The following is a 26,783-nucleotide window of genomic DNA, read 5'->3' as shown; positions in this document are numbered from 1 at the left end:
GAAAAGCGGAACGTTGGAATGAATTTTGATTTTTTTTTAAATGAAAAAAAAAAAAAAGTTTATTTAATGTTCGGGCCGCGCGCGGGCTGAACTGTTAATAAATGGGCCGCGTGCGGGCCAACTAAAAGAACGGACTCACATGAGTCCGTTCTACACAATATTTTTCGAAAGCAAAAACCAAATAGATACCAGATAGTAAATTAATTAGCAAAGACTGCGGAGTAATCTTTACTCTTGTTTTCTGAAAAATGTTTTTTTTTCTTTTTCCTTTTTTTATTTATTACAACCAAACAGTACATCATCTTTTACAATTTTAATAATGTACAGTGGGCACATCCTAGCATTTGCGTACCACATACTGCTCTCAAGGGGTTTATCATGGACCGTCCCGAAATGCAACAAAATTGATATTTGCTAAGAAATACAAAGTTGCATTTACATTCATATTTACAATTTGGGAACGTCAAACTGATACTGGGACTCATATTTCACTTTCTCGGTACAGCTACCCCCCATCGAAGTCATCCTCTTCGAATCATACGTTGCAGAGGTCAAGGAACAGCCACCATCTTGTGACAATTACCCAATTTTATAATCAATCATTTCTTTGATTAACGAGCAGGATTATCTAAACGGAAATCAAATTATGATTCCACGTTTTAAGTCAATCCTGAAGATGATCTTCGCCATTGCTTTTTTTTTTGGTTTAATTTGAATGGACTCCAGGTCTTTCGCCGTTTTGAAGTCTCACAAAAAAGACCAGATGCCAGAGCCTGTTGAAGCCACAGATCAAACTCTTCTTCATCTTCATCCATCATTTCTGCATCCAAACCCCATGGGAATCTACTCGAGTTTGAACGAGTTGTCTTCTCCAAACCAACCATGTTTACATGGAAACTCGGTCGATGGGTATTGGGTCTACAAGCCATTCCCTGAAAAACTTCTATCGGTTAGAGAATGACCACATTAATCGACTTCACTACCACATCTAATTGGACTTGGTTATGAAATTACAATCAGCAATACTCCTATCATGAATTTAAACAGATGACAAGCAATTCAAGGACAAATTAGCAGCATCTATTTGTTTCACTGTACCAGATCCAAATGACAGGTGCACCACTACCAGAGAAACGGATCACATATATCAATGGCTTTTACTCACAGTTTCTAACTTCTGCTAGAGCCATATAACCCGACAGTTTGGTAAGTGCAAAGGATCTATTTACTTGACAAGAGTCCTTCAATTCGTCTGTTAAATATTACACTCAAACAAATTTTGCCTTTTGTCACATGCATTCCTATTTTTCTCTTTGTCTTACACTCACAAACAAATTTTGCCAAGAAGCCCGTGCACCTTTCAAAGTTGCAAAAAATGTGAACAAAGGTAGTACCTAATTTACATATTCAGAAACTGGATATTAATTTATTTATGATTCATTTTCAATAGCAGTTATGTAAAGTTTAAGCAAAACCAAAAGTAAAAGCAAATACCAAATGTGATAGACTGATAGATACCAGATAGACTGCAGAGTAATCTTTACTCTTGTTTTCTGAAAAACTGAAGGATCTATTTACTTGACAAAAGTCCTTCAATTTGTCTGTTAAATATTATCTCTTGCATCAATGATGCAAAATTTGATAAAAGAAAAAAAGCAATATTTTGGAGGAAATCAGAAAGTCAAAGGCTATAATATCAAAACTAAAACATGTTGAATAAAATCATGATTCTAATCAAATAATTATACATAAAATAAAGGGAAAATGGAAATAAATAATCCCACCTTTGCGTGGTCTGACATTAACAATCCCACCTTTTGATTATTACGAGGCAATCCCACCTTGGTATGTGATCTTCTTCTAATAGACCTTAACCTCTTGGTGACTTATTTTTGTAGGTTATCAATTTTTAATAGGTTCATTTTATTTTTTGAATGATAAGATAAAAAAAAAATTAAAAAAAAAAATTAAAAAAAATAAAAACAATAAATAAAACAAAAATACAGAAAACAAAATTTTTTTTTTAAAAAAAAGAAAAAAACCCCTGCCACCAACTAAAAACCCTAGCCACCGTGAACTCCAGCCCCTACCCTAGCTACCATCAAACACCGGCCGGCCGCCCTCCTTTACCTCCGAAACGGCTGGTCGACACCTACCCATCATGTAAACGGTGGAAATTGCGCAGTAGGGTCGGGTTTTTAGGGTGTTTTAAGCGGCTTATTCGGGCTTAGATGGGGACATTCGGGATGATTAGGGAGGTTGGGTGGGGTTTTCCGGGGCTGAGAGGTAGGTTTCGGGGGTTTTCCGGGGCTGAGAGGTAGGTTTCGGAGGTTTTTCGGCGGCTAGGTGGGGTTTTTAGGGTGGTGGCTGTTGTGGTTAAGGTGATTCCGGGGGTGGGATTTGGGCCCAGGGTGGTTTCGGGGGTGGCTTTTGGTCGGCAAAGATGATTTTGGTATTTGAGGGTTCCGGCCGGCAGTTTTCTGGGGTTTAGGGTTGCGGTCGTCTGGTTTTTGGTGGGGCTAGGGTAAGTGTTAGAAATTCACGGTGGGCGGTGGCTGGTGGTTGATGACTTTAAAAAACTAAAAAAAAAAATTAACTTGTTTAACAGGTTGTAGGTCAAAAGGTCTATTAAAAGAAAATCACATACCAAGGTGGGATTGCCTCGTAATAATCAAAAGGTGGGATTGTTATTGTCAGACCACGCAAAGGTGGGATTATTTATTTCCATTTTAAAATAAAAAAAGGGAAATATGTTCAGTTAGTCAGTAAAAAGATATGTAGCAATAAACCACTGCCTAGTAGCGTTAATTTACATCCTTATTCATGAAAGACACTGTTTTAAACTAGACTTTATATCCCTTAGTCATCTCGATAACTCAAAATGGAACCGGTGAAGAGAAAGGAAATCCACAAGGACAACAGCCGCATCACTTCATAAAGACATAGGCTGGATGGCCCAACTAGCTTAAATCCTTAATCTGAATCATCGTCATTGATTTACAATTAATACCAATTGATGGATTTAACTTGTCACCTAGCAAATTCAAGTAAATCTTTTGCTTAAATGAAGATACTAAATTTGTTATGAAATGGCGGGGAAAACTGATTGTGTGTCAATGAAGGCCAATCCCTCCATAATGCTGCATATAGCAACTCATTAAGGGGGAAAAAATAATAAATAAACTGAAGGCCTGTCTGCTAAATGTCATCTCCTCAATAATGTAGCACACTCAAAGCAACTGCCATCCGGATGAACTATAGCAGGCTTCTCAAGAGCTTAATTACTAGTTAATCTTCAGATATAAGGGAAATTAGTAAATCATCATGGAATACTACAACCCTCAGATATGTGATATGGTTGTAATACACAACCATAATTGTATCTTTAACTTATATCAGTGATGCAAAATCAATAGCTTAGACTACTTACCTAATATGGTTTATACTTAATAGTAATGGATGATGATACAAACCGAGTCCTATGATGATTCTGCTCATTTATTAGGTCCGCGAACAGGGGTTATACTTTTTTAACAGTAAATATTGAAATGCTGCTTCCTCCAAACTAAAAGCAGAAAAAAGTTGTGCAATAAAGCAGCCTTGAGAAAGATTTAACAGCAGATAAATTGGATGTAAGAGCAGCCTCCAAAATAAAACCTAGTAATGTAAACTTCATAACTAGCTGCATAAAAAAGGGTACAAATGTAAAGTGGGTAAATATACCTGACAGATAGCCCATTCTGAAACATCAAATATCTTACTTTCAGCACAAACAAAGGCACGAGGAATTTCCATCTGTCAGCAGATAAAATAGTTGTCAGCAAATACAATTAACGACACAAACATCAAACACATACTCACAAAATTGCAAATTTACATGTACCAAATAATATAAATAAATAAATAGACAAATACAATGTGACCAGACAAATATACGGCCAGTAACATGATTAGTCATAATGAATGTTAAAACATTTTAAGGAAATGCTTGTGATTTACAGAGCAGAATACAGGACACCAGACTCATAAAAAGTATGTATGTATGCAACAGTAGCCTTATTGTTATCAGTTACCTACTCACCCCGAGTTTATTCATATATCTAACCAACATCCCCTCAATTTAATAACCAGAAAGATGATAAAACAAAGACTAATCTTAAGGTAAAAAGGTCTTCCTCCGACTCACAAAAAACTTCTCATCTAGTCATCTCTCTTATTGTTTGTCCCACAAAAACTCCCCATTTTTCGCTTGACTTGGTGAATATGATATAAAAACATTACATCCACTAAATAATATTATTACTCACTTACTTAGAAAATCCCACCACCAAAAATAATAACAATAATAATAATAATAACAATAATAACAATAATAACAATAATAACAATAACAATAACAATAATAACAATAACAATAACAATAATAATAATAAAGAAAAAAAAAAAGATAATCATATCTTTACTATTTTCATCCGAGGAAGTACAAGTTCATTGTTCAAAAGCTTGGTTTTCAGACCCCTTACAGGACTTAAAACACTTTAGTACTGATGGCTTTTAATTTATTTTTATATATTATGGTTTTCAATATTATAATTCATCTTTTCTCATACATAAGCATAGATTGTTTATTATACCCGTTAACATCCTTTCTCTTCATAGATTATGGGTGGCTGGATACAAAATTGAAACTGCCGAGAACAATCCAAAATAGCTTTAGAATGTTTTTTCCAACTTATCTTTCTTTCCATTACAGACAATTATTATATTTCAAGCTCCGCCACATCTATCTGGAAAGCAATGAATTAAGAATGGGCAACAATTTCTTGAAAAAAAAATAAATAAATAAATAAAACAAAATGTCAAAAAATGCCAACTATAAAATGTAATAAGCTCAAGACCCAGTAAGTAATCCCTCTGGGTCAATGATGGCTGCATTTAACTGATTTAGTCACCAGACAGCAGACACTAATTGATATTGTTATACTAAATTAATTCCTAAAATGCAATATTTCTTAGGTTCTATCACCATGCATATTTGCCCATTCCTTGTTAGGCGATTACGTTCAGCATACACCCATGATTAGAGATATGAATTCAAATATCCTTTAATCATCAATCATTTAATTTTGTGTACGTCTATATTGGAGTTGGTAGCCATATAACATCAGTAATGCCATAACAAGATATGATGCGATTACACTAATAAGAGTATTGTGCATTTCCAGGCTTCTTTTTATCCTTCTTGGATAATGTTGATTGATGGTACACTATTACTGAGTTTGGTTGCTTTGTACTTAAATTCTCTGCAGTTTTATTCTTAAAGGTTTAAGACTTTATTTAGTTCTCCTACTCTTTCTGAGCCCACAGATCAGCGGGACAATGTAAAGTCTTACACACTTTTTAAGTTTCAGCTATTCAAATGATAGCTTTGTGCAATTGTGCTTTTGATAAAATGGTGGTTTTTACTTAAATAACAAGAAAAATTCCCCAACAAAGTTTTGCAATTCTTTTGTCACTTTTCATTTAGAGAGTGAATATAAACATCATTCCTATGCTTTTAGTGAGTGAAACATTTTAATTCTACTCCAATAACAATTTACAAGTGAATGAAGCTTGTTGGAGGATAAACAGAGGTGGAAAGGTGAAGAGATTCCTGTAAAACCAGGTGAAAATCTTACATCTACCAATCATATTTTGGGTAATGTTACAGTTTTGTGGGCTTGTTTTTGTTCTTGCAACATTGGACTAGAGGAGTAACTACAATTCAAATAGCTCTGCCAGAATTCTAAGTAAAACCCTTGGATGAATGGAAAAAAATGGTCAGGTGAGCTGTATAGCAGCTTCTTCACTGTATTTTGGTAATTAAAAGAGAAAACAAATGTTAGCCAATGACTTTGTCCCCTGGAATTATTTCTGTTGGATTTGAAGGTCAATGCAATGACCGGAAAAGTAAGCCAAATATCAATAAAGCCAAATCTTTAACCTTAATAAAAGCCCCAAGCACCCTTACTGTATCACATTTTACTGTTCATTACCAATAGTGGATTTCCCTATTTGCCCTCTTCTCCTTGAACAAAGTTCTCCGATTTTCCAGGGTATATTTGTCTTTTTAGTTTTCACTCTTGCTCTGCTGTCCAGTTCCCCATTTCACTCCTTCCTGCTTTTGCTTCTATCCTCACATTTTTTATAGCTCTCCCTTCGATTGAAATGCACATTGTGAATCCTCCAATGGAGCTCTTTCTTAGCTACGTCATTTCCTTTACAGTTAATTAAAATGAGTTTTTGGTTACTGCTAACTCGAAACAAGCTGCTTGGGTGTAGCTCTATTCGACCCATTTACACTTTCTCTACTGTTGAAGAATTCTGGAGGTTTCTCTTTTCATCTTTGTTTTTCATATTAATTTGATTGTGAAATTATTGAATTTGGTTTGTTTGAATCTTTTTGTGATGTGGGTGATTGAATTTCCACTGTTACTTCTTCGATTTCAATCTATTAAATTGATGAAATGTGGCTTGAATTTGATTTCATTTCGTCCATATTAGGTTTATTTAATCAATTAGTATATGACTGAGCGATCAAATCCATGAAATTCTTTGTATTTGGTTTATTTTCTACAATTTTGATTTCTAGGGTTATTTTTCGAATATATTCTTTGCTTCATAAGATTAACCAGATATATAAAAGAAATCGAGTTTAGATGCATATTTATTTATTTATAATTATTCTATTTATCTTTTGGGTTTTTCTACGTGGTACCCCTGAGTTATTACCAATTCTACGTTGTGCCCTTCTAAATAAAATATTCTATACGGTGCCCATGAGTTCAATCATTTTTGTAAATTGTACCCTTAATTTCAGCATTAGAAATATTAGCTAAAGCACGGTTATATAATAACCACACTCCCTATAATAAATTGGATTTGAAGTTGCAGTGGGCAACACTCTTAACAACATAGTGCAAATGAACCGGATTTCGCAATTACGAGACAATAACATGCACTACATAGTGTCATTTCTTCCCATAAAAGATGCAGTAAGAACTTCCATTTTGTCCAAGTTCTGGAAAAGAGTATGCACTTCATACTACTATAAGATTTGGTTCCCTTTATATTTGGATCATAATTCGTTTGCATTGCAAACTTATTTACTGCAGAAAGTGGGAGAGAACCTAAATCTATTAAATAAGGGACAAATTCATGGAATGTGTAAGAAGTGAGCTTATAAAGTTGAGCCAACAAAATTCACCAGTGCTAAAATTGGTATTGGATATGGCTTTAATTAATAATGAGTATTATTATGTTGATGAGTTGTTAGAATTAATTCTCAAACTAAGGTTGAGGAGCTGTATTATAGGGAGTGTGGTTAATATTTAACCATGTGTTAACTTATGTTTTTAAATTGTTAAAATTAAGGGTACAATTTACAACTACGACTAAACTCATGGGCACCGTATAGAATTCCTGATTTAGAAGGGCACAACGTAGAATTAGCAAGAACTCAGGGGTACCAAGTAGAAAAACCCTTATCTTTTTCTAAGTGCAACTTAAAATTTGGTTAAAGTGATCCAATAGGTATTTGTTGTAATCATTCTTTTGCAAATTTTCAATGATTAAATATAGTGATCATTGGCTATTTGATCACGTTCAAAGGAAGAAAATGAGAAATTCGTTAATTAAGTATAAAAATTTACTATAACAAATTAACAATAACAATCACAGATTTAATTGGACATTACAAGTATATATACAGTCGCAAATCTTGATTGTTTTTATTTCGCTTATCAAGGAGATTGACTGGCGAAGGTCGGGTTTCAGTTAGAAATATATAGGGACGTGTTTGAATTGAAAAACAAGTCTTCTGACCCGTACAATGCACGGATTATTCATAAAAAATTACATTGAAAGATGAATTAGGAAATATCAATAAGCCACTATGGTTATATGTGTGTTCAAAAATATGATTAAAGAAATTTAATTTTTGGAATTGTAATTGAAATGGGGATTAAATAAGGGAGGGGTTAAAATTAAAGAGAGAAAAGGGTGGAGGGATTTAAATTAAAGAGAGAAAAGCAAAAGGTTGAATCGAAGAGGGGAGATGAAGATGAAATGTACATGGAAGATGAAGCATATAAGTTTAATGAAAGAATTAAAGAAATATAGTGTAATAAAAAATTAATTAATAATGTAAGAAGACATGTGGCATTTGGATTAGAGAAAAATATATTGAAGTGTAATAGGATGGAGACATGTGTTTTCCTTGGTTATAGTTTTTAAATACTAAGTATAGAGTATAGATAGATATAGATATCATACTTGTGTCCATGTAATGGTGTCCATGTGTTTGCTCTCTTCATTCACTTTCTCTCTCCTCAATTGATGAGTTCTTCTTCAACCGCTCTAGACCTTCTTTAATCGAATCAAAGCAAAGCAAGCAATCAATCAATCATGCCTTCCACTAATTTACTCCTCGAAATACCAATTTGTATGGCTTCAATTCTTTTGTAAGTTTTTCCTCAATCTAAAATATCCAATAAATTGAATTGTTGGATTTTCATTTGTTCATCCGAATCTCTTTTCCATTATCAATCTAAAATATCAAATTAATTGAATTATGTTGCAGCTTTGTTAATCAGATCTTTCGAGGCTCGAAACTCAAAATTTGTATGTGACCAACTATTCTGCGAAAGATGTCGGTTTTCCGTTACAACAGACGATGCCGGAATTTGGGACACCATTCCAACCCGATGCTTTTATTAACCAGTGACCATTACTTGTCGAACTCGGAAGTTGTCGCCGTAGATGAGTTGGAATCAGCGAGGTCCGCTAATGTTTCCGGCAATTAAAAGGATGCTTGGGTTTTTTATGTTGTTGAAACCCTTCTCTTTAATTTACCTTATTATTATGGGTGAGATTTTCTATATTTTTTGTAATTAAATTGATTGTTTAGTTTTATTTTAGTTTAATTAATTGGAATATGGTATAATTTGATTTCATGATTATTGTTGTTATATTGTCATTGATTTCTTAAATTTTTGGGAAGATAGCAGCTAAATTCTTGATCATCTCTTTACATGGATTGTTTATAGCTCCATTGAATCTAGATTTTGATGTATTATAGCTCAATGTGAAAAATTTCCACATTTTTTGTTAGTTTGGGGAAGAATTACATTGAATTAGACTAAATTATGTTGGTTTTGGAGATTCGACCAACAATTTATATTGTCAGTTTAGTTTATTTAGGGTTCTGTATAATTCATCGAGGTTGAAGATTAAGCCGAATTTGACATTGTCGATGAGGACAGAACCAGTGAGGGAGAGTTAAAGTGGGATGACATTGTTAAAGAAGCCTAACATGAGTGAAGTGAATGAGGACGGCGGTACAAATGAAAATGGTTCAAGAGATGGATCAGTGTACGGTTGACTACTGAACAAACCAGCAAACAAATTTGAGTCTAATATGGATCGTGAAGGTCAAAGCTTGACTGGGTTTGGTGAAGAAATGCTGTTGGAGAAACCCCAAGCCATGGTGCCCGGGTACTGAAGGGATTGGAAGCAATTCTATGCCTAATGGAATGGATGACATGCTAGAGGATTATTCTGAAATGTTTCTAGAATTTGGAGGCAAATTGATTTCAAAGCAAGATGGACAGGACAGATCTCCCCGGCAGGTACATAATGCATTTCCTTTGATTTTGCATTCTATTCTAGGCTGAAGGTATTTGCAGAAGACTAGCTATTAATGCTTGTAAGTATTTATTTCCAAGGAATTCAAAAGCTTGAGCAGACTGATGGTGGGAATTCAGGGAATGGAGACGGGGTGTGTATTTCCTCAGGTGTAACAGAGACTGCCTCTCAGTTCTTTGTTGATTCTGCTCTCCGGGGAAAACCAAAAAGGTATAAAATTTTGGTTTCTTTCCACATGTTTCTTAACCTTAACAAGTTTAGTATGCTAATAGGGTTTTAAATAATAGATTAGACCCATCTGTAAAAGAAACATCATCCTACCCAATTCAAGAGAGTACGGTTCATGCATATCCCGAAAGGTTCGATCGTAAAGGTGTCCAGGAAAAATTTTCTCAGCCACAGCCTCTGAAGTTAGATTTCTTATGTTCCACTGGTTTTAACCACTATTAATGGGGGTAGATCTGATCCTCTATGCTCTCGTAGGCAACTGAAGAGACTGCTTGGACACAATTGGAGCATCACTTTAATCTTTGAGATAAGTTGGATGTGGAATTAATTAATTGCAGTATAAGAGGATTTGTGGTACGGATTTGACTGAAGCTTACAAATTCGTTCTTCCTTGTTTTCTATATTTGTTTTTATCTTACATGTATTGGCTCCTCTTTCAGGTATCCTATGGGTCGTTAATAGGATTTTTGCCATACTGAAACCTGGCAGCAAAGTGGAAGTTCTTAGCGTTTGAGTCATGGTTGAGAAGAAATGGTTTAGATCCATCCAAGTACAGGCAACATTTAGGCATTGTAGGAAATAATGACGTTTTTAAAAAGAGCAGTTATCTTGAGTCCTCACTGGTTCTAGAAGCCAGTCATAAAGAAAAAGAAAAACTTGAAATTACTGTTTGATATGGAACTGGAAGATCTTTTGAAATTATATGACCAAGAGAAGATCCACTATTTGTCATCATATATTGGTCAGGTTTGATCAAATTACCATGAACTCAGCATTTTTCTTTGCATATGCTTAGATTATTGGTTTTAATTCTTGAAGCTATGAAAAATTATAATGAACAATTTTTGTTAAGATTTTTTTATGTTACTATTCTTAAGCAAGAAGAATTTATTGTGGTTTTAGGAGCCTGATATTGAAATAATTGTGTTATGAGTTTCTTGAAACAATAAAAATATGGGTTTGAAAAATAAACTATACTTAAAATAGAAACGTGTTATAAAGTGTAAATATCGGGTTATGTCAAGGAGCTGATAATATTTGAGGGATGAAAAGAGAGTTGAAATGAACAAAGGTCATGCAACATATAATATTGGGTTAATCAATTCAATTTTTTTTATTATATTGATTATAATATTGTACTGCCTCGGTCCCCAAATGATAGTCCCTTATGGCATATTTTTAGTCCCAAATTGATAGTCTCATTTGCTTTTTTCAAGTACCATTAATATCAATTTTTTATGAAAATTCCCTCCAATTACGATAATATTTGTGCAAATTTAACTTTCCCATGTAAATTTTGTTTTTTAATATACTTTTATTACTTTCTCTTCTATTTTACATACTCAATGTAAATTTATCTTTTCAATGTAATTTTACTACTTTTATTTAAGTTTCTTAATTCCCGTGATTTTTTCCCATAAGGGACTATCATTTGGGGACGGAGGGAGTATTTGATTATACAAAGGTCACTTATTTTGAGCGGGAATTATTTTCATGTAAAAATCCAATTATGATTGTTTTTTCAGATGATTTTTGCTTTGTTCGTGAAAGAATAACCAGGGAAGTAAATGGAAACTACTGAGGTGAAAAGGTTCGGAGCTGAAGTGAAAAGGCTAACAGCCAGAGAAAGAGCAGCATTAGGCGAGTTTCCTGTTCTTCAGGCCTTCAGTTTTCGGTATCCTTGAATTCTTTGAGAGGTATCTTACTTTGTTTATTTATGTTTAGTCCATTATTCATGTTTTTTTTGGTATTTATTTTGGTGACTTTGAATTTTGGGATTTGGGTATTGTTAATTCATGCACTTAGACTGAAATTTTTTCCCTGAACCGATGCATTTAATATTTAATGTGAATTCAGCTCAATTTCCATTCAAGGGGTTTCCATTTCATAGAGGGGTGTGGGACGATGGACTACGATTACTAAAAATGTTAAAACTATTAAATAGTACGAGTATTGTTTATTTATGCACTTAGACTGAAATTTTCTCCATGAACCGGTGCAATTAGTATTCAATGTAAATTTAGCTCAATTTCCATGCCATACAAGGGGTTTTCATTTCATTGGGGGGGGGGGGGGGGGCGTAGGACTATGATTACAAAAAAAATGTTCAAACCATTTAAGAGTGTGACAGAGATAGAGAGCGGGCGAGAGAGGGGAGGAGAGAAGAATCAAGAGAAACAGGATAGGGAGAGAATGAGAAAGGAATAAGGAAGAGGGCAAAAAAAAAAGGTGACTGTGATGGCTAAGATGTTAAAGAAAGATCGAGGTCGTCAAGGATACTAGGCAGAGAAAAGTCGTGACAATTACAGCTTTTTTAAGAGACTGTTATACAATATAATATCTTTTTAATGACATGACAAAAATATAAATTATAAAAGTGAATATCTTAATAACCATATAAGATAAATAAGGAGAGCGATGAGGAAGGATGAGGGAGCAATTAGGACGAACTTTAATAACCATGACATATAAGATAAATGAGAGGAGGGATGAAAAAAAAAAGGTGCGAGAAAAGGTGAGGGAGCAATTAGGACAAACTGAATTATCAAGACCACAATAGAAGAGTGAAAAAAGAGAGAAGAATAGGGAAGCAAGCGAAGGTAAGGGAGGAGCTGATGATGAGGGAACAAAAGGAGTAGAGGGAGATAGGTCTCAATATGTGACGGTGACAATGTGAGAGAAAGAAGACAAAGAGATAAGGAGCACTTGAGGAGGTCAATTATATAACCAAGAAGCAATATACAAAAGTATTAAAAGACTTAAAATTTGCAACACCATAAAGACTTGAGTGATAGAAAGAGTAGGGGGAAAGAGAAGTAAACCTGGTAGGGAGAGGAAGTGTATATGTGTTCTCTGTGTGTTAAATGAAAATGGTAGTAACATATAACTTTCTCAAAATCAAGTGATATGGGCGTAGGACTATGATTACAAAAAAAAAAATGTTAAAATCATTTAAGAGTGTGACAGAGATAGAGAGCGGGCAAGAGGGTGGGGGGGAGAGAAGAATAAGGATCAAGAGAAACAGGTTAGGGAGAGAATGAGAAAGGAATAAGGAAGAGAGCAAAAAAAAAGGTGACTATGTGATGGATAAGATGTTAAAGAAAGATCGAGGTCGTCTAAGGATACTAGGCAGAGAAAAGTCGTGACAATTACAGCTTTTTTAGGAGACTGTTATACAATATAATATCTTTTTAATGACATGACAAAAATATAAATTATAAAAGTGAACATCTTAATAACAATATAAGATAAAGAAGAGGAGCGATGAGGAAGGATGAGGGAGCAATTAGAACGAACTTTAATAACCACGACATATAAGATAAATGAGAGGAGGGATGAAAAAAAGGTGTGAGAAAGGGTGAGGGAGCAATTAGGACGAACTCAATTATCAAGACCACAATAGAAGAGTGAAAAAAGAGAGAAGAATAGGAAGCAAGAGGAGGTAAGGGAGGAGCTAATGATGAGGGAACAAAAGTAGTAGAGGGAGATAGGGCCCAATATGTGACAGTGACAATGTGAGAGAAAGAAGACAAAGAGATAAGGAGCACTTCAGGAGGTCAATTGTATAACCAGGAAGCAATAAACAAAAGTATTTAAAGACTTAAAATTTGCAACACCATAAAGACTTAAGTGATAGAAAGAGTAAGGGGGAAAGAGAAGTAAAGCTGGTAGGGAGAGCAAGTGATATGGAGTGTATATGTGTTCTCTGTTTGTTAGATGAAAGTGGTAGTAACATATAACTTTCTCAAAATCAGTTTTATGGATTCGACACTAATCATACTCACACGATAAGTAGCAAAGGTCTTAAAATTACCCGTCACCAAATATATATGAAGGTCAGTGCTTGTGATAAAAAAAATAATCTTCCACTTGTAAGAAGATACAAAGACATGCACAGAATATTAATGAAATTGTTTCTATTACTATTAGTATGAGATTTATTAGTTTTTGTCAATATCAATCATCAAAATTGTTATAGTTATAGGCCTATAGCTGTAAAAAGTGACAACCTGGTCATTTGCATTTAGTCTTTGGAGGTAGAACTGTTTTATGTGTGATTACCTGCTTCCATTGCATCATTGCCCATGCATGCACAAGTATTTATATCTTTATATTAAAAGTATATGTCTAACGTATAACTTTGGAGTATTTGACAGGTTTTAACTCCTCCATAATTGGTGCTTTTAGTGGATTATGTGCTTTAATGGGTGTTGCAGCAACATTTGCATCTGCTAAACTCATCGAAGAGCTTGGTATCTTAAAGGTTGCTGCTGTTGTAAATTTTCTCTCATTTATTTAAAATCATATTGAGATATTTTCTCAAAAAAAATAAAATAAAATAAAATAAAAATAAAAATAAAATAAAATAAAATAAAATGTTGCAGGCTGGGGCTGTTAGGTTAATTTTCAAGGCATCACTTCTTGCTCTAGCAGTTGCAGTTTACTGGAGTGGAAATCTTTCTCAGCAGACACCCATCTTATTCTTCTTGTTCCTAATCATAATTATATCTTACAACTCAATCTACCTTGGTTTGATTGATGAAATGCTCGTCTTACCAATGAATTTGACACAATTGTTAGTAAATTGTGGTAGTCTTCTACATATATTGTCCCTTTTTTTAAAGATGTTTCTTATGGTGATGATGAAGGGTTTCATTTATTGTTGCAGATTGTTTGATACACACACCTGTTATTAGTTGTCATGTTTTCTCTCTCTATCTCCCATTCTGCTTTGATATGCAGGTTTTATCAAGGCTAGGACACATGTCATATGATGTAATTGGCCAGCAGATTCTTCAAACTGGAATCCCATCATCAAAAGCTAATCTTATTAGGACGACAGAGGTCTCCGTGCCAGTTTGGCTGAGTTTATGATGTTAGGCATAGCCAATAATCGCAAATGATATCTCACATTTTGGATTTCTAGATATGCTTTCACTCCTGTCTGCTATTGCGGCAGCATATATCTTCTGCCTATGGTTGATGAATCCTTCAGAAGAGCAAAGGTAGCTTTTTTCCTTTTGAACGCCAGTTTTGATGACGTGAGTACTCAACCTTAATTCTTGTTCTTGTTACTCATCTTTATTAGTTTTGCACTCACAGGCTCACAGCCATATTTGTTTTAAAAGAAAGCTTTTTGAACAAAATTTTATTTTCAATGGAAAGAAAAACCCCAATTTATAACTCCGTGTTCCTTTGTTTGGCGCTTTGATAGAAAGGTTAGAGTGGAAAGGAAGAGGGAAGGATGACAGAAGTAAGGTGAAGGGTAGAAAATGTGGCAATACAAAAGGGAAATTAAAAGTATATTCACCAATTACTGACCAAACAATAGAAAATGAGAACACTGGTAACCCAGAAAAATGATTTTCCTCCCAACCAAACACAGCCTCAGTCAAGGTCTGAAGAGGTACTCTTCAATCTTGTTTGTACATGCTTATACTTGTGTTTTGAAAGTTGGCCACAAATATAAGTTTTCTTAAAGGAGCTTCAGTGTAGAATATTATTGCATAGAACACTGCGCTCGTTATCTCTCTGTGTCTGATTTCTTCCATAATTTATGTGTCCAGGCGTTGCTGAGTATTGGCCAAGCCTTACATGCTCAAATTAACATCCTTACATGCGTTACTTCTCTATTCTGAGTATTCTTCTTGTACATCAATGAAAAGGTGTCAAGTTTGACCCAATTTTATTCTTTGCTCTCATCTTAGTGGAAGATTATGATGCTATGTTGTTCACTAATGATGAGCCTAACCCTGTACAGACTACAGAACTCTCATTAAGCATAATGTTTATGTAAGCAGTTGCTGTGAATTATCAATTTGTCATCAAACATAATGCCTCGCGCGACCCAATTTTAATTTAGATACTTCTGGTTGTGAATATGTGCTCTATAAAAAAATAAATAAATAATTAATGGTAGTCAAATTGTTTTGTGAATAATGTTCATTCTAATTTTTTTTGGCAATACCAGTTATACTTTTTTTTTGTCAAATCCTAGCTTTAGCAAGTATTTAATCTTGCTATTGACACGATTTATAAACAATGTGGTTTTGTTCCGAATGATTGGTCCTGTTAATAACTTGAGTATCCTGTTGAATTCAACGTTTTTTTTTCTCTTCAAGCGCGTATTATTACTACCAAAGTTCCCACCTATAATTTGTCTCACAATTGTTGCTTATTATAACAGGATGAAATTGAGAAAGAAAGGAAGCAAAGCAGGTAATCCCTTTGCTTTTCCTGTAAGAAAAGTTTTTTATGGCCTCATTATTGTCATGAGTTATGATTGTTAGAACTAGAATGCTCAAAAAGGGATTATTTAGCGTAGGCACTATGTTTTGGGGCAAATTTTGGTGATTTACTCACCTTGTTTAATTTTGGCCCGGGTCATATTCATTTTTCATAAGTAGATTATTATGATTGGTTATCAATGATATACCTACTAATTTTTAGCTCAGGTTAGGTCAATTTTTGTTCGAGCCGTGTAATTTTGGATATTGTTTGAGATTGGTTCAAATAATTCGGTATGGGTCATTGTCAAGAACTATTAAAAATTGATCTTTGACAACCAATTCATCGTGCTGTATTTGTTTGTGGTTGCAGTATCATGAGGAGCAGAATTTACCGGGAGGCACTACTGAGTAGGGCATAAGAAGAAGATAAGCTATGAACAATGAAGAGTCGTTATAGCTGCACCCTTTAGATTAGACTCAAATTATAGAGGAACCAGAGTCCGATTATAGTATTTAGTAGTAATTATGCAATCTGATCCTCATAGATCAATAATTAAGTAATTATAAAGCAATTACAACATTGTAAATATATTAATAGCTAATAGACAAAGTTGTACTAGAGATTGTGCTGCACCTAATTTTCCTATTGTTGGGAGTCGAATATCTATTCTTTTAGTTTGCTTTTGGAGCCAACTCAATGCTCCATGATTAACCAATACACATGAACTTACTAACATGCGCATATGCCTTATGCAAGCCTTCTAATAATCCCCACTCTAACTTCTATACCTACTCATTATATACTATAACTAAACTGATCAATAGGCAAATTAACTTACATTAATAAATACACTACGACTAATTACACACTAATTACCTGAACAAAATCACATTGGGCTAGTATCAACAAGCATCCAAACTAAATTTTATATGTGGGTGAGGTGTGGCACCTAGTGGATATAGGAACTTCAATTTCATTGTAAATGAGAGGCAAATCACACAAAAGAAAGATACGTTATACAAAAAATTATTAAGGACCATGGAATCTTCTTCAAGTAACTAACTTGGCAAACAACATATTAGGATATTTGGAACATCTATCCATGGTTATTTGAATTCAAACATACCTTTTGAGGTACATTGAAGACAAGTGATCCTTTGTATTCAACCCAACCATCTCCATCCTTAGCTTGATGATACTGACCGCAGTCCTGGGATGAAAATAATGAACAAAATAAAGATGAGAGAAGCAACACAGGCATCCAATAAAGACTAAATTCCTCAAACACGCACCTGACACCATCGTGCCTTGGCCTTAGACCGATTAGTACAAACCCATATGTGTGAATTGCCACATTTTGTGCATTGTATCCGTCTTGACTCCTCAGTGAAAAACTCACGTGATTCCTGTGTAAGGCACAAAAATATCATCAGATGTGATATTCACATACTGTTTCATAAAGATGAGTATGCATTCATTTTAATGGTGAGCACACCACCCACCAAAAATAATAAATTAAAACCACCTTATGGTGATTATTGATGCCATCATGCCATGTACCAGAAATAACCTATAATAATGCTGGAAAATCTTATTATGGAGACTTGGAGAGGCTCACAGAGCCAAAAGATGAAAGCATCAGACTCCAACTACAAAGTCTTGCAGACATGCTTTTCAGTCATCTGATATAGTTGAGCGATATCCACAATGTAAGTGTCCATAATTGAGTTCCCTATTCAGTCATTCAAGCCCCATTTAGTTTGATGAAAAATAAAATAATTCCCATAGTAAACAATTTTCAAGGGTAAACACAATTATAAAATAATTTTCCATTGTCAGGTTCTTTAGAAGGAAAGATATAGAGAAAGAGTAGATGGTGAATGGGAGGAGAGATTGAAAGAGAAGATGTAAGAGTAGGGATTCTAGCTATGGGAAAAATATGTGGCATCCCTTTCTTACAAAAGGTAAATGTTTTGCACCATTGAAGAGCTACCCTCCACCTTTTGGAAATTTGTCTTGCACCTCTTAACAAACCAAATCATTTTCCTAGGAAAGGTTTCCATCAAAGCAAACAGAGCCCGAATAAAAGAAGAGGAAAAACCCGAAGAACTAAACTTAGCCACTTGTATAACCTTGGTGCATGTAGTATGTAGCCAACAAATTAAAGGTCAGAGAAACTAGTCCAAAATTGATAGTGGAAAAAACAGCAGAGTAATTTGAGTGTAAGTGTGTTAAAAAGAGGATGAAAAGCTGCTGTGTCCAGCACATAACTAAAATGGAAAAAATAATCAATTTATGATAGCTTCAACAAGAGACGAGAAATTGTTTTGACGTATGAATTTTTCGTCTAGCAAAACTGAAAGCAGCATGTACTGCTGGCCACAATGACATCCTACCTTTAACTACCACAGCTAGCTCTATCTCATGGAATTCAGTGTATGAAAAAGCTCCAAAGCGCAACACGGCGATAAGGATTTCTGTAAACCTTAGGCGTGCCTAACCTCACTGAGTTGAGCACACTTACTAAATGTGAAGAAAAAAAAGTTCTGGAAAACAAGTTGTGCGCCTCAGTGCACCTTTTGGTGTGCCTAGACCAAAAAAATATAACCACAGGGTCCATGCCACCACCTTGCACCAAGGCATGCCTTTTATAAACTGCTCAAACTTAGACCACGCTTTGAAAAGAAAACATGTCCTACCATACGCTAAGCAAAAACATTGCATAATAGCTCATTATGTTCAGTGATCAGGGAGCATCCTTATTGTACCCCCTTCCTCACTTTTAAAGTTTTCCAATGTCAATGCGGGAAATCCCCTCCCCCTCACTTTCACCTAATCTCAGATAAGAAATGTCCTCAAACGTATTTGACCCTTGTGTTGCCATAAATACTGTTAGCCAAAGCACAATCACTGTCCAAAGTTGTGTTAACAAACACTCCTACCCCAATTGAAAAAAAAAATAATAATAATAATAACTCTGTTTCAATTTATTTGTAGTGATGTGACATTTCATCAATATCTAGGTAAAATTTGTTTGAGTGGTATATGGAGAGAGAAATAAATGAGGAGAGAGGGATAGAGAGAAATGACAAGTAAAAAAAGAAACCATTTGTTGCAAATAAATTGTAGTTTCCATTTATGGTACATGTTGCAAATACATTTTAACAAAGGTAGTAATAGGAAAAATGTATATTTAAATTGTTCAAATAAAAAGGTCATTCACAAGTGCATACTTGACTTCTTTCTAAGCTTGATGCTAGCATAGTTGCATAGTCATATTTGGAAACTCTACCTATTCTTAGTATGATGTGGATTACAAAACACTAGCATGGATCATGATAAAATACCTAAGAAGCTAGTTGCCAACATATGAAATGCTCCTACAGAGATTATATTAATATTTTAATTCAATGACTAATCCAATTGATACCTGATTTGAGGTGCTAGGAGACTTTTGGGAAATATTTTTATATTCCTCCTTCCTCAATTGCTCATCATAATCTCTTCTCTTAGTAGAATCCGAAAGTACCTGAAATCAGTAATGAACTAAGTTGTGGATACAAAGTAACAAACAATTCTTCCTGGTAATCAAAAACAACTTATAATAATACAGGTAGAGTAAAGCAAATGGATTAAATATAAAAGGTTTAATTAAACATTAGAACCATATTCATTACCTCATAAGCACACTGAAGCTTTTTAAACGACTCACTTGCTTGTGGACTTCCCATATTTTTATCGGGATGCACTAGCATGGCCTGTACAATGGAAAGAATGAATTGATGCGAGGAAATTACAGATCAAAAGAAACAGATAAGATGATAAAGTGCAAGAATAATTCTCTTTATTATAAGGTAAACAAACAAACACGTCACATCGCTATGTCAACAGAAAAATTCCAATTCTAGAAAGTTTCTGACTTCCAAGCAATGATTAAAAGAGACGATTCAGCAAAAGAAAATGAATGTAAAGGATAAAAGTGCAAACAAATTTATCCTTTTGTTAGCACGTACATCCATTCTGCATATTGTTGCAACAGAAAGATGCATCAATAACATGAAATATTCGGCACTTTATAAGAGCCCATTGCTCAGCACTTCAACATGAAAAGTTTACTGATCTTACTGCATAAGGACAACCAACTTTGGCATTTAATTGCATTAAATCCATTTAGCTGGAAGGTAGCCACATGTATACAGCAGCAGATCTGGCTGGACAATCACTAAAGTGACTGTATTGTAGAAGTTCGGGAATCAAAGCAACGCAAGAATAAAAGTAGATAGCAGTCGGACAAATGCCAATTGGTTTTGTTATCTAATTAACGACACTAGTATCAAAATTACAAAGAGATTAAAAGGTAAGCTGAAAACTGAACAGGAAATTAAGATTTACTTTGTACCTTTTTCCTATATTCCTTTTTTAGTACAGTAGCATCAATTTTCTTGTGGCGAGGAAATCCCAATGCTTCATAATGGTCATTACAGCTTAAAATTCTTCTCATTTCAGTTAATGAACATTTGTCTTCTTTGATCACCTGACTAGGAGAAGCTTCTTTCTGATTTTTCAAGACAGTTGCAGTACTAGAAGTTGTTCTATTTACAGCTTTACTGGATGCTTTGCCAGCTGAAGTAAATGAGGGCTGTTCTTCAGATTCATCAGAGGGAATAGAATACTCACATTCTCCAGAAAAATTATCCTCTGTAAATTCTTCTGATGCTTTATGCTCCTCATAGCGTGTATTCTCGTTCAGAGTATCACACCATTGCAACAAATAATTGAATGCATCATTTGATAGGAATGCAAGGTTAACTGAAAGGAAAGAGCCAACCAATCCTATTCGTACTTTCACACAGTAAACAGAATAAAGCATTGCCATCAAGACCACCAATCGTGCATGATTTAGGGAAAACAAGTAACCTGCATAACAAAAGACTTACAAAGCGTTATAGTTTGCTCACAAAATTAATATATACAGCAAATGAGGCTATTGGGAACTAGAATCTACCTCCCTATATATTCTACAAATAGAAAATAAAGATGCAGCAGCTATGTTGCCTACCTTCCATTATGTTAATTTTCAGTAATCATGTTTAAAATCTAGGATCTCATGACCATTCAAATTTTGAAGTACTAGATGTTCAATGAGCTGATAATATACAAAATATTATTCTAACAAAAACATTTTATGCAAGGGCTGTCAATCCAAAATCACTGTCTCTATCTATTTTATCGTCTTTCTAACTTTTTACAATTGCCTATTCTTTAAAAAAACAAACAAAGGTACTGTAAGTTTCAGCAGAAGGAAACAAATGTCATCCTTCCCCAAATAAAAGTCCCATTTGACCCAAAAATCTAGTACTTAAATAAAAATAACACTTCTCCACTTACTTTTATTCACCGTTTGAAAAAAAAATATATTAAAAAAAAAACTCCATTAACTAACTAAACCTGACTATCTTTTTTTTTTAATTCATTAAATTCACATTGAATAAGCTATTGAATTTCTACAAGCAGTATTTGAAAACGATAAGGCAGATAAGCAAGCATATGAATCGTTAAAGTTAGATATATTTATCTATTTCTTTTGACAGCAAGACCTAGCAGGTAAGAAAATAAACTTTACCTCCTACCACGAACAATATTCCTGTGATCCAGAAGTTAGCATACATCCACAAAATTAAAATGGCAAACAGCCCTACAATAAAAAGACCAGGTGTGTAGCCCAAGTACTGAACAGCAACTCCAGCAGCTGCCTGAAATTTTCAAATTCAAGTGCATAAGTCCAAAGCTATTTGGTAGCATAATTAGGAATCTAAACAACACATAAAGTTTAGTTGGTGATAAGTAAAAAAAGGAAGAATCAAATAGATGTAACACTTCAGCCCTGCTGTGTTTTAAAATGAATTGATTAGCATTGAAATTCTCTTTAGTTATGAGCAAATGATGATTATTACCACTGAGTTAATTATGTGGTGATCACTCAGTACTTTGCAAGGAAGATATGCATGGCAACAGTAGTTTACGAAAACCTAAGTCAGCAAATTCTTGCACTACGTACATCAAAGTAGATCAAAGAACAGGAAACTCAACATCTAGTCATCTGTGGAAGTCCTCAAAGAAAATCCTCAAATTTAGTCAAGCTCTAAATTCATTAAGACAAGCCAGGAATTAGAAGCAAACTTTAACTTGGATGCTCATAAATATATTGCACTTTGGAAAATTGAACTATTGAACAACAGGTGCAATAGCAAATTACCCACATTCTTTCAAATTATCTTTTACTAATCAAACCTTACACATTCTTACTACGTAATCAGAGAAAAGTGGCAGCTCGTTCCATAATGATGAATTAACCATAAAAAGTTAATAGCGGAAGCTGTTCAGGCATTGATGTACAAGGCATAAAGAGAGAGTGCCTTTATCACGGTGATATGATTCTACTGAGGAATCGTCAAGGATTCTAAAGAAGCACAAAGTATTATGCATTTCATGTTTCTTTTTATACATATATGTAGTGGCATGAAATTATTTTATATGAAGTGGTGTAGATGATGCATCATTCATGTCACATTTTATCCAATGGAAGATTGACAAAAGAACGGAGAGGATAACAAAAACAATAAAAAACAGTCAAATACAAAGGAACATGTGGACAAACTTTCCTTGGGAAAAGTAGTTCCATCCTCAAGAAACAATTTCCACCCCTCTACAACTGAATGGAGGAAGATAATTTAGTCCAAACCAAACACACTCTACACGTAGACACCTCAGATAAGATAAAGTATGAGAGTGTGTGAGCAGCCTCTAAGCACTACTTACAATTTACATGTCATTGCCAAGAAGGATTAAGCAAGTCTGTGTTATTCAGTAAAAAATTATCATTTCTCATTAACAACTAGCCTTCTAGAAACCCACAGTTCAAATCAACTCCGTCACTAAACAATTCAAGGAAGCAAAACACCCACACAACAGTACACTTGTACACCACAATTTTTCCATCAAGAATCTAGCATAATTTAGAGCAACTGTTGTAAAACCCAGTCATATACTCGCATAACCAAACACTCTAAGTGAAGAAACTGCGTGTATGATAAAGTATAACAATGCCAAAAGCCCATCGGCAGAATCAGCAATTTATTGGCCACAAGGTTTGCAACCCAGTAATCAATTCTCTTCATACTTCACATTTCTCATCATCAACCACCCTATTAGAAGGCGACAGGTCACATAATCACTAAGAATATTCGAGACATAACATCCACAGAACACACACTACACCATATCCTAACACACAGTGACAAACGTGAAACCCGATCACATAATCAAGACTATTCAAAACACCACATAATTAATAACGAATCTAATAAGATCAACATATCTATCTAAATACGGGGTCAAGGGGAGTAATTTAAAACCGCGAAAAATAAATCAAATCCACAACTTACCGTACTAATCAAGATATAAACCAAACAAGATATGGAGGTCAAGCTCAAAAAACAACTCCACATAATGACCAGCAATGCCGCGGATTGAAGCCCAATCAACGATCGAAAACCCCTTAAAAAGCTATCCTTCCAATAAACCAACACTAAAACCACAAACCTACAGAAATTCTTGCAACCATTACAAACCATTGGCCAATGTCGATCAATGGCGACCCAAACCCTATCTCTGATACAACAAGCAGTTGTACGAACAAATGAACATGCATACTTTTGAGATTGCACCCATTTCCAACCTTGCTGAACCAACCCAATATCCTCCATTTTCTAACCCTAAAATCAAAAATCTGGGCTAAATAAAAAATTCAGCTAAACTAAACATTGTTCATGAGAAAATCGAACTCAATTCGAAAACCGAAACCGAATACAACCCAAATGTAGGATAATCCCAACAATTCGACGCCATTAAAGAAATACACATAATGTGAGAGATCCAGAAAGTTTCAACAATCACCGACAATAGGAGAGAGAAAGGGAATAATGGTGGGGAAAATAGCTTTAATTGATTCTTAAAGAGGAAGAGTTGAGACAAAATTAGAAGCTTTATGATTTATGAGATTTCCTTTTTTCCGCCATTGTTGTTGGTTCAGGAAGAGCTCGTGATAAAGGTAGAGGAGTTCTGGTTGAATAAAGTTTTAAAAAGTGCAAGTGGAAGAAGAAATGACAGGAGAAGGAATCAAAAGAATGGCAAACATGTCTGACTTCTACGGATGAGAGTAAGTTTCAATAATTAGTTTGTGGATTAGGGTTGTAATGTTTTTGTGTTTATGTGATAGTAGTGTACTATTGTGTGACAATGTGACATTGGTCCCACTCAATTTATTTATATTTTATCGTGTTTTATTTTATTTTATCGGTAATCTAGTTTGTGTCCCAAAAGTTAGAGTCGTTCTGATGTACATACTAGTTGTTGGCCCGCGCTGTAGTCCCCTAATTTAGTGATATATGCTCAATGATTAATATGTAATTAGTCGTTGCTATATGTGTAGATTATTTCAAATGTTTTATAGGTAAATAAGATTGTTTTGCTAATGTATTAATGTAATATATGTGTGTGTTAATTAGCAAAATAATTTCAGCAAATTACTCACGATTTCAAAAGCGGTAGAAGTCATTATTAAATTGTTGATTCAAAAAATGGGTTGTTAAACGTTTTTGTGCAAAAATAGGTTATTAGGAATTTGAATTTAAGAACTTTGTTAAATCGAATTTAAATAGTTATTATGAATTTGAATGTCGATAGTATATTGATTTAGCTGCAGTTTAATCGAGTTTAAGTATATTTCAGTTGTGGTTATTGTTGTAGAATTTTATATATTGGAAATAGTATCATGTATTGGAAGTTTATAATTTTCAGGGATTCCTTCTTCAACAACTTGGTCACACTTGCTCCCCTCTTACTTAATCATTTCTTTATTAGCCCAAACTCTTTCTCTCCCTTTCTTTCTTTCTTGTCCGAGTTTCATCCTCTAAAAGCTTTGAAAATAATAGGTTGTACTTGGTCTTTTTTCCCCTAGCCCTTCTCCCCCCCCCTTCCGATCCTTCTATCTCTCTTGACTTTTCTAACTCGAGTAATCCTTGATCGAGTAACTCGAGTAACCCATGAACGAGTAACTCCTCGAGTAACCCTTGACCAAGTAATTCGAGTAATCCCTCAAGTAACCATTTACCAAGTAATTCGAGTAACCCTTGATCGAGTAATCCCTCAAGTAACCCTTAACCGAGTGAACCTCACGAGTAACCCTTATCTGAACCCCACAAATAGCCCCTAACCGAGTAACTCGAGTAACCCCTTACTGCATAACTTAGATTACCCCTAACAAAATAACTTGGGTAACCCCTGCCACACGGTGTGGCTTGCTACACCAAAAATTTGTTGTTTGATAATATATGTTGTGACAAAATCGAGTTCAAATAAGTGAGAAAAGAAAAAACAATAATCGAAAATTATAGGTCGCACTTACTCCCTCTCTCTCTCCCTTGAGCCTTCTCCTTCGTTCTTTATTATTATATCATATGCTCTTTCTCTGTCCTTTTCTCTCAGTCCTATTCCCTATTTATCACTCTCTTTATTTCTCTTCCAACCCCCTTGCATCTCTCTTGTCCCTATATTTTTTTTAGCCTCTCTCTATCTCATCCTCTTTCCTTCATGACCCATATTATTTCTATCTCTTCCATTTTTTCTAACTTTCTTTTCTCCCGGCCTTTATCCTTTCTTCTAGCTTACCCCTTATCTCTTTTAAACTGGTATCTCTATCTTTCGGCCTGCCCTATCTCTTAGCCTCTCCTTTTCTCCCTCTTCAGACCCTTCGCTTTCCTAGTTCCCTTTCTCTTTCTCGATGATTCTCTCTATTTTGGCCCTTGTTTCTCTACCTCCATTTCCCTTTCTCTCCTTCTCCCCTTCCTCTCATCCTCTATCTTCATCTTTCTCTCCTTCTCTCATTGTGGTTGTATACACATAAAAAAGCACTTACTCATGAATCTAACACAATTCTACCATAATGTTTAACTTTTATGTTAAATGTGCTACGATTAAGATGACTTGTCCTTATTTCATCCTCTAAAAGGCTTTGACAATTAAAGGTTGCACTTGATCCTTCTCTACAAACCCCCTTCCCCCCTCTCACTTCCCCCTTTCCCTTTTATATCTCTTGGTTTCTCTCTAATGCGCGCGCTCCAAATGGAAACACGTGATGTAAGACATGCTTGTTAACTATAATGTTGGAGTTCTGACAGGGTAAAGTCGTATCCCCTAATCAAAAATAATTACCTAAATCTCTAACTAAAGTAGATAGGGAAGTAGGGTCGAACTCCACAGGGAAACAGGTCTTTTTAATTCTAATTAATTATTATAATCTAAATTATTTAAGTAACCAATATTTATAATTAAGTAAGAAACTAAACTATTAAGGTTGAGAATAGGAAGATAACAATATATGAAAGGATCTAGGGCATAGGTTCACCAATAAATAATACTCCAGGGTAAAACATAGTAATCAATCATTGACATTGCATAAATAACATGATTAACAGACTCTCGCAATTTATTAACCAACATAGATCTAACAGGCTCTCGCAATTTACTAGATCTAAAATAGCCTTTAATATCAAATTAACATCTGCTCGATTCATCAATTT

At 34.6% G+C, this 26,783-nt stretch overlaps 1 protein-coding gene across 1 annotated transcript; it reads right to left on the bottom strand.

The window, feature by feature from the left end:
• Positions 1 to 227: 227 nt before the first annotated feature.
• LOC145626943 (uncharacterized) lies at positions 228 to 24,447 on the bottom strand. The gene is made up of 9 exons (XM_081679379.1): positions 23,589 to 24,447; positions 21,767 to 21,896; positions 20,543 to 21,060; positions 19,821 to 19,901; positions 19,574 to 19,672; positions 17,436 to 17,549; positions 17,270 to 17,353; positions 3,724 to 3,795; positions 228 to 932 (listed from the first exon to the last, which is right to left on the bottom strand). Exons 1-9 carry the CDS (start codon positions 23,907 to 23,909, stop codon positions 660 to 662), a joined length of 1,692 nt encoding a protein of 563 aa, XP_081535505.1. The 5' UTR covers positions 23,910 to 24,447; the 3' UTR covers positions 228 to 659.
• Between the last annotated feature and the right edge of the window lie 2,336 nt (positions 24,448 to 26,783).

The sequence above is a fragment of the Chenopodium album genome, chromosome 4 (genome assembly GCF_948465745.1).
Source record: "Chenopodium album chromosome 4, dcCheAlbu1.1, whole genome shotgun sequence".
Classification (NCBI taxonomy): Eukaryota; Viridiplantae; Streptophyta; class Magnoliopsida; order Caryophyllales; family Amaranthaceae; genus Chenopodium; species Chenopodium album.
Note: the sequence above shows the minus strand (reverse complement) of the source record. Positions and strands in the feature narration are given on the sequence as shown.

What these genes read in the sequence shown, in the direction of transcription:
- LOC145626943 (XM_081679379.1), bottom strand. Translation starts at nt 23,909, where the DNA reads ATGGAGGATATTGGGTTGGTTCAGCAAGGTTGGAAATGGGTGCAATCT. An exon ending in TCTTCAATGTACCTCAAAAG is followed by an intron (nt 3,796 to 17,269) that starts GTATGTTTGAAT and finishes ATCTGCTGACAG; the next exon opens with ATGGAAATTCCTCGTGCCTT. An exon ending in CAGAATGGGCTATCTGTCAG is followed by an intron (nt 933 to 3,723) that starts GTATATTTACCC and finishes GAAGTTTTTCAG; the next exon opens with GGAATGGCTTGTAGACCCAA.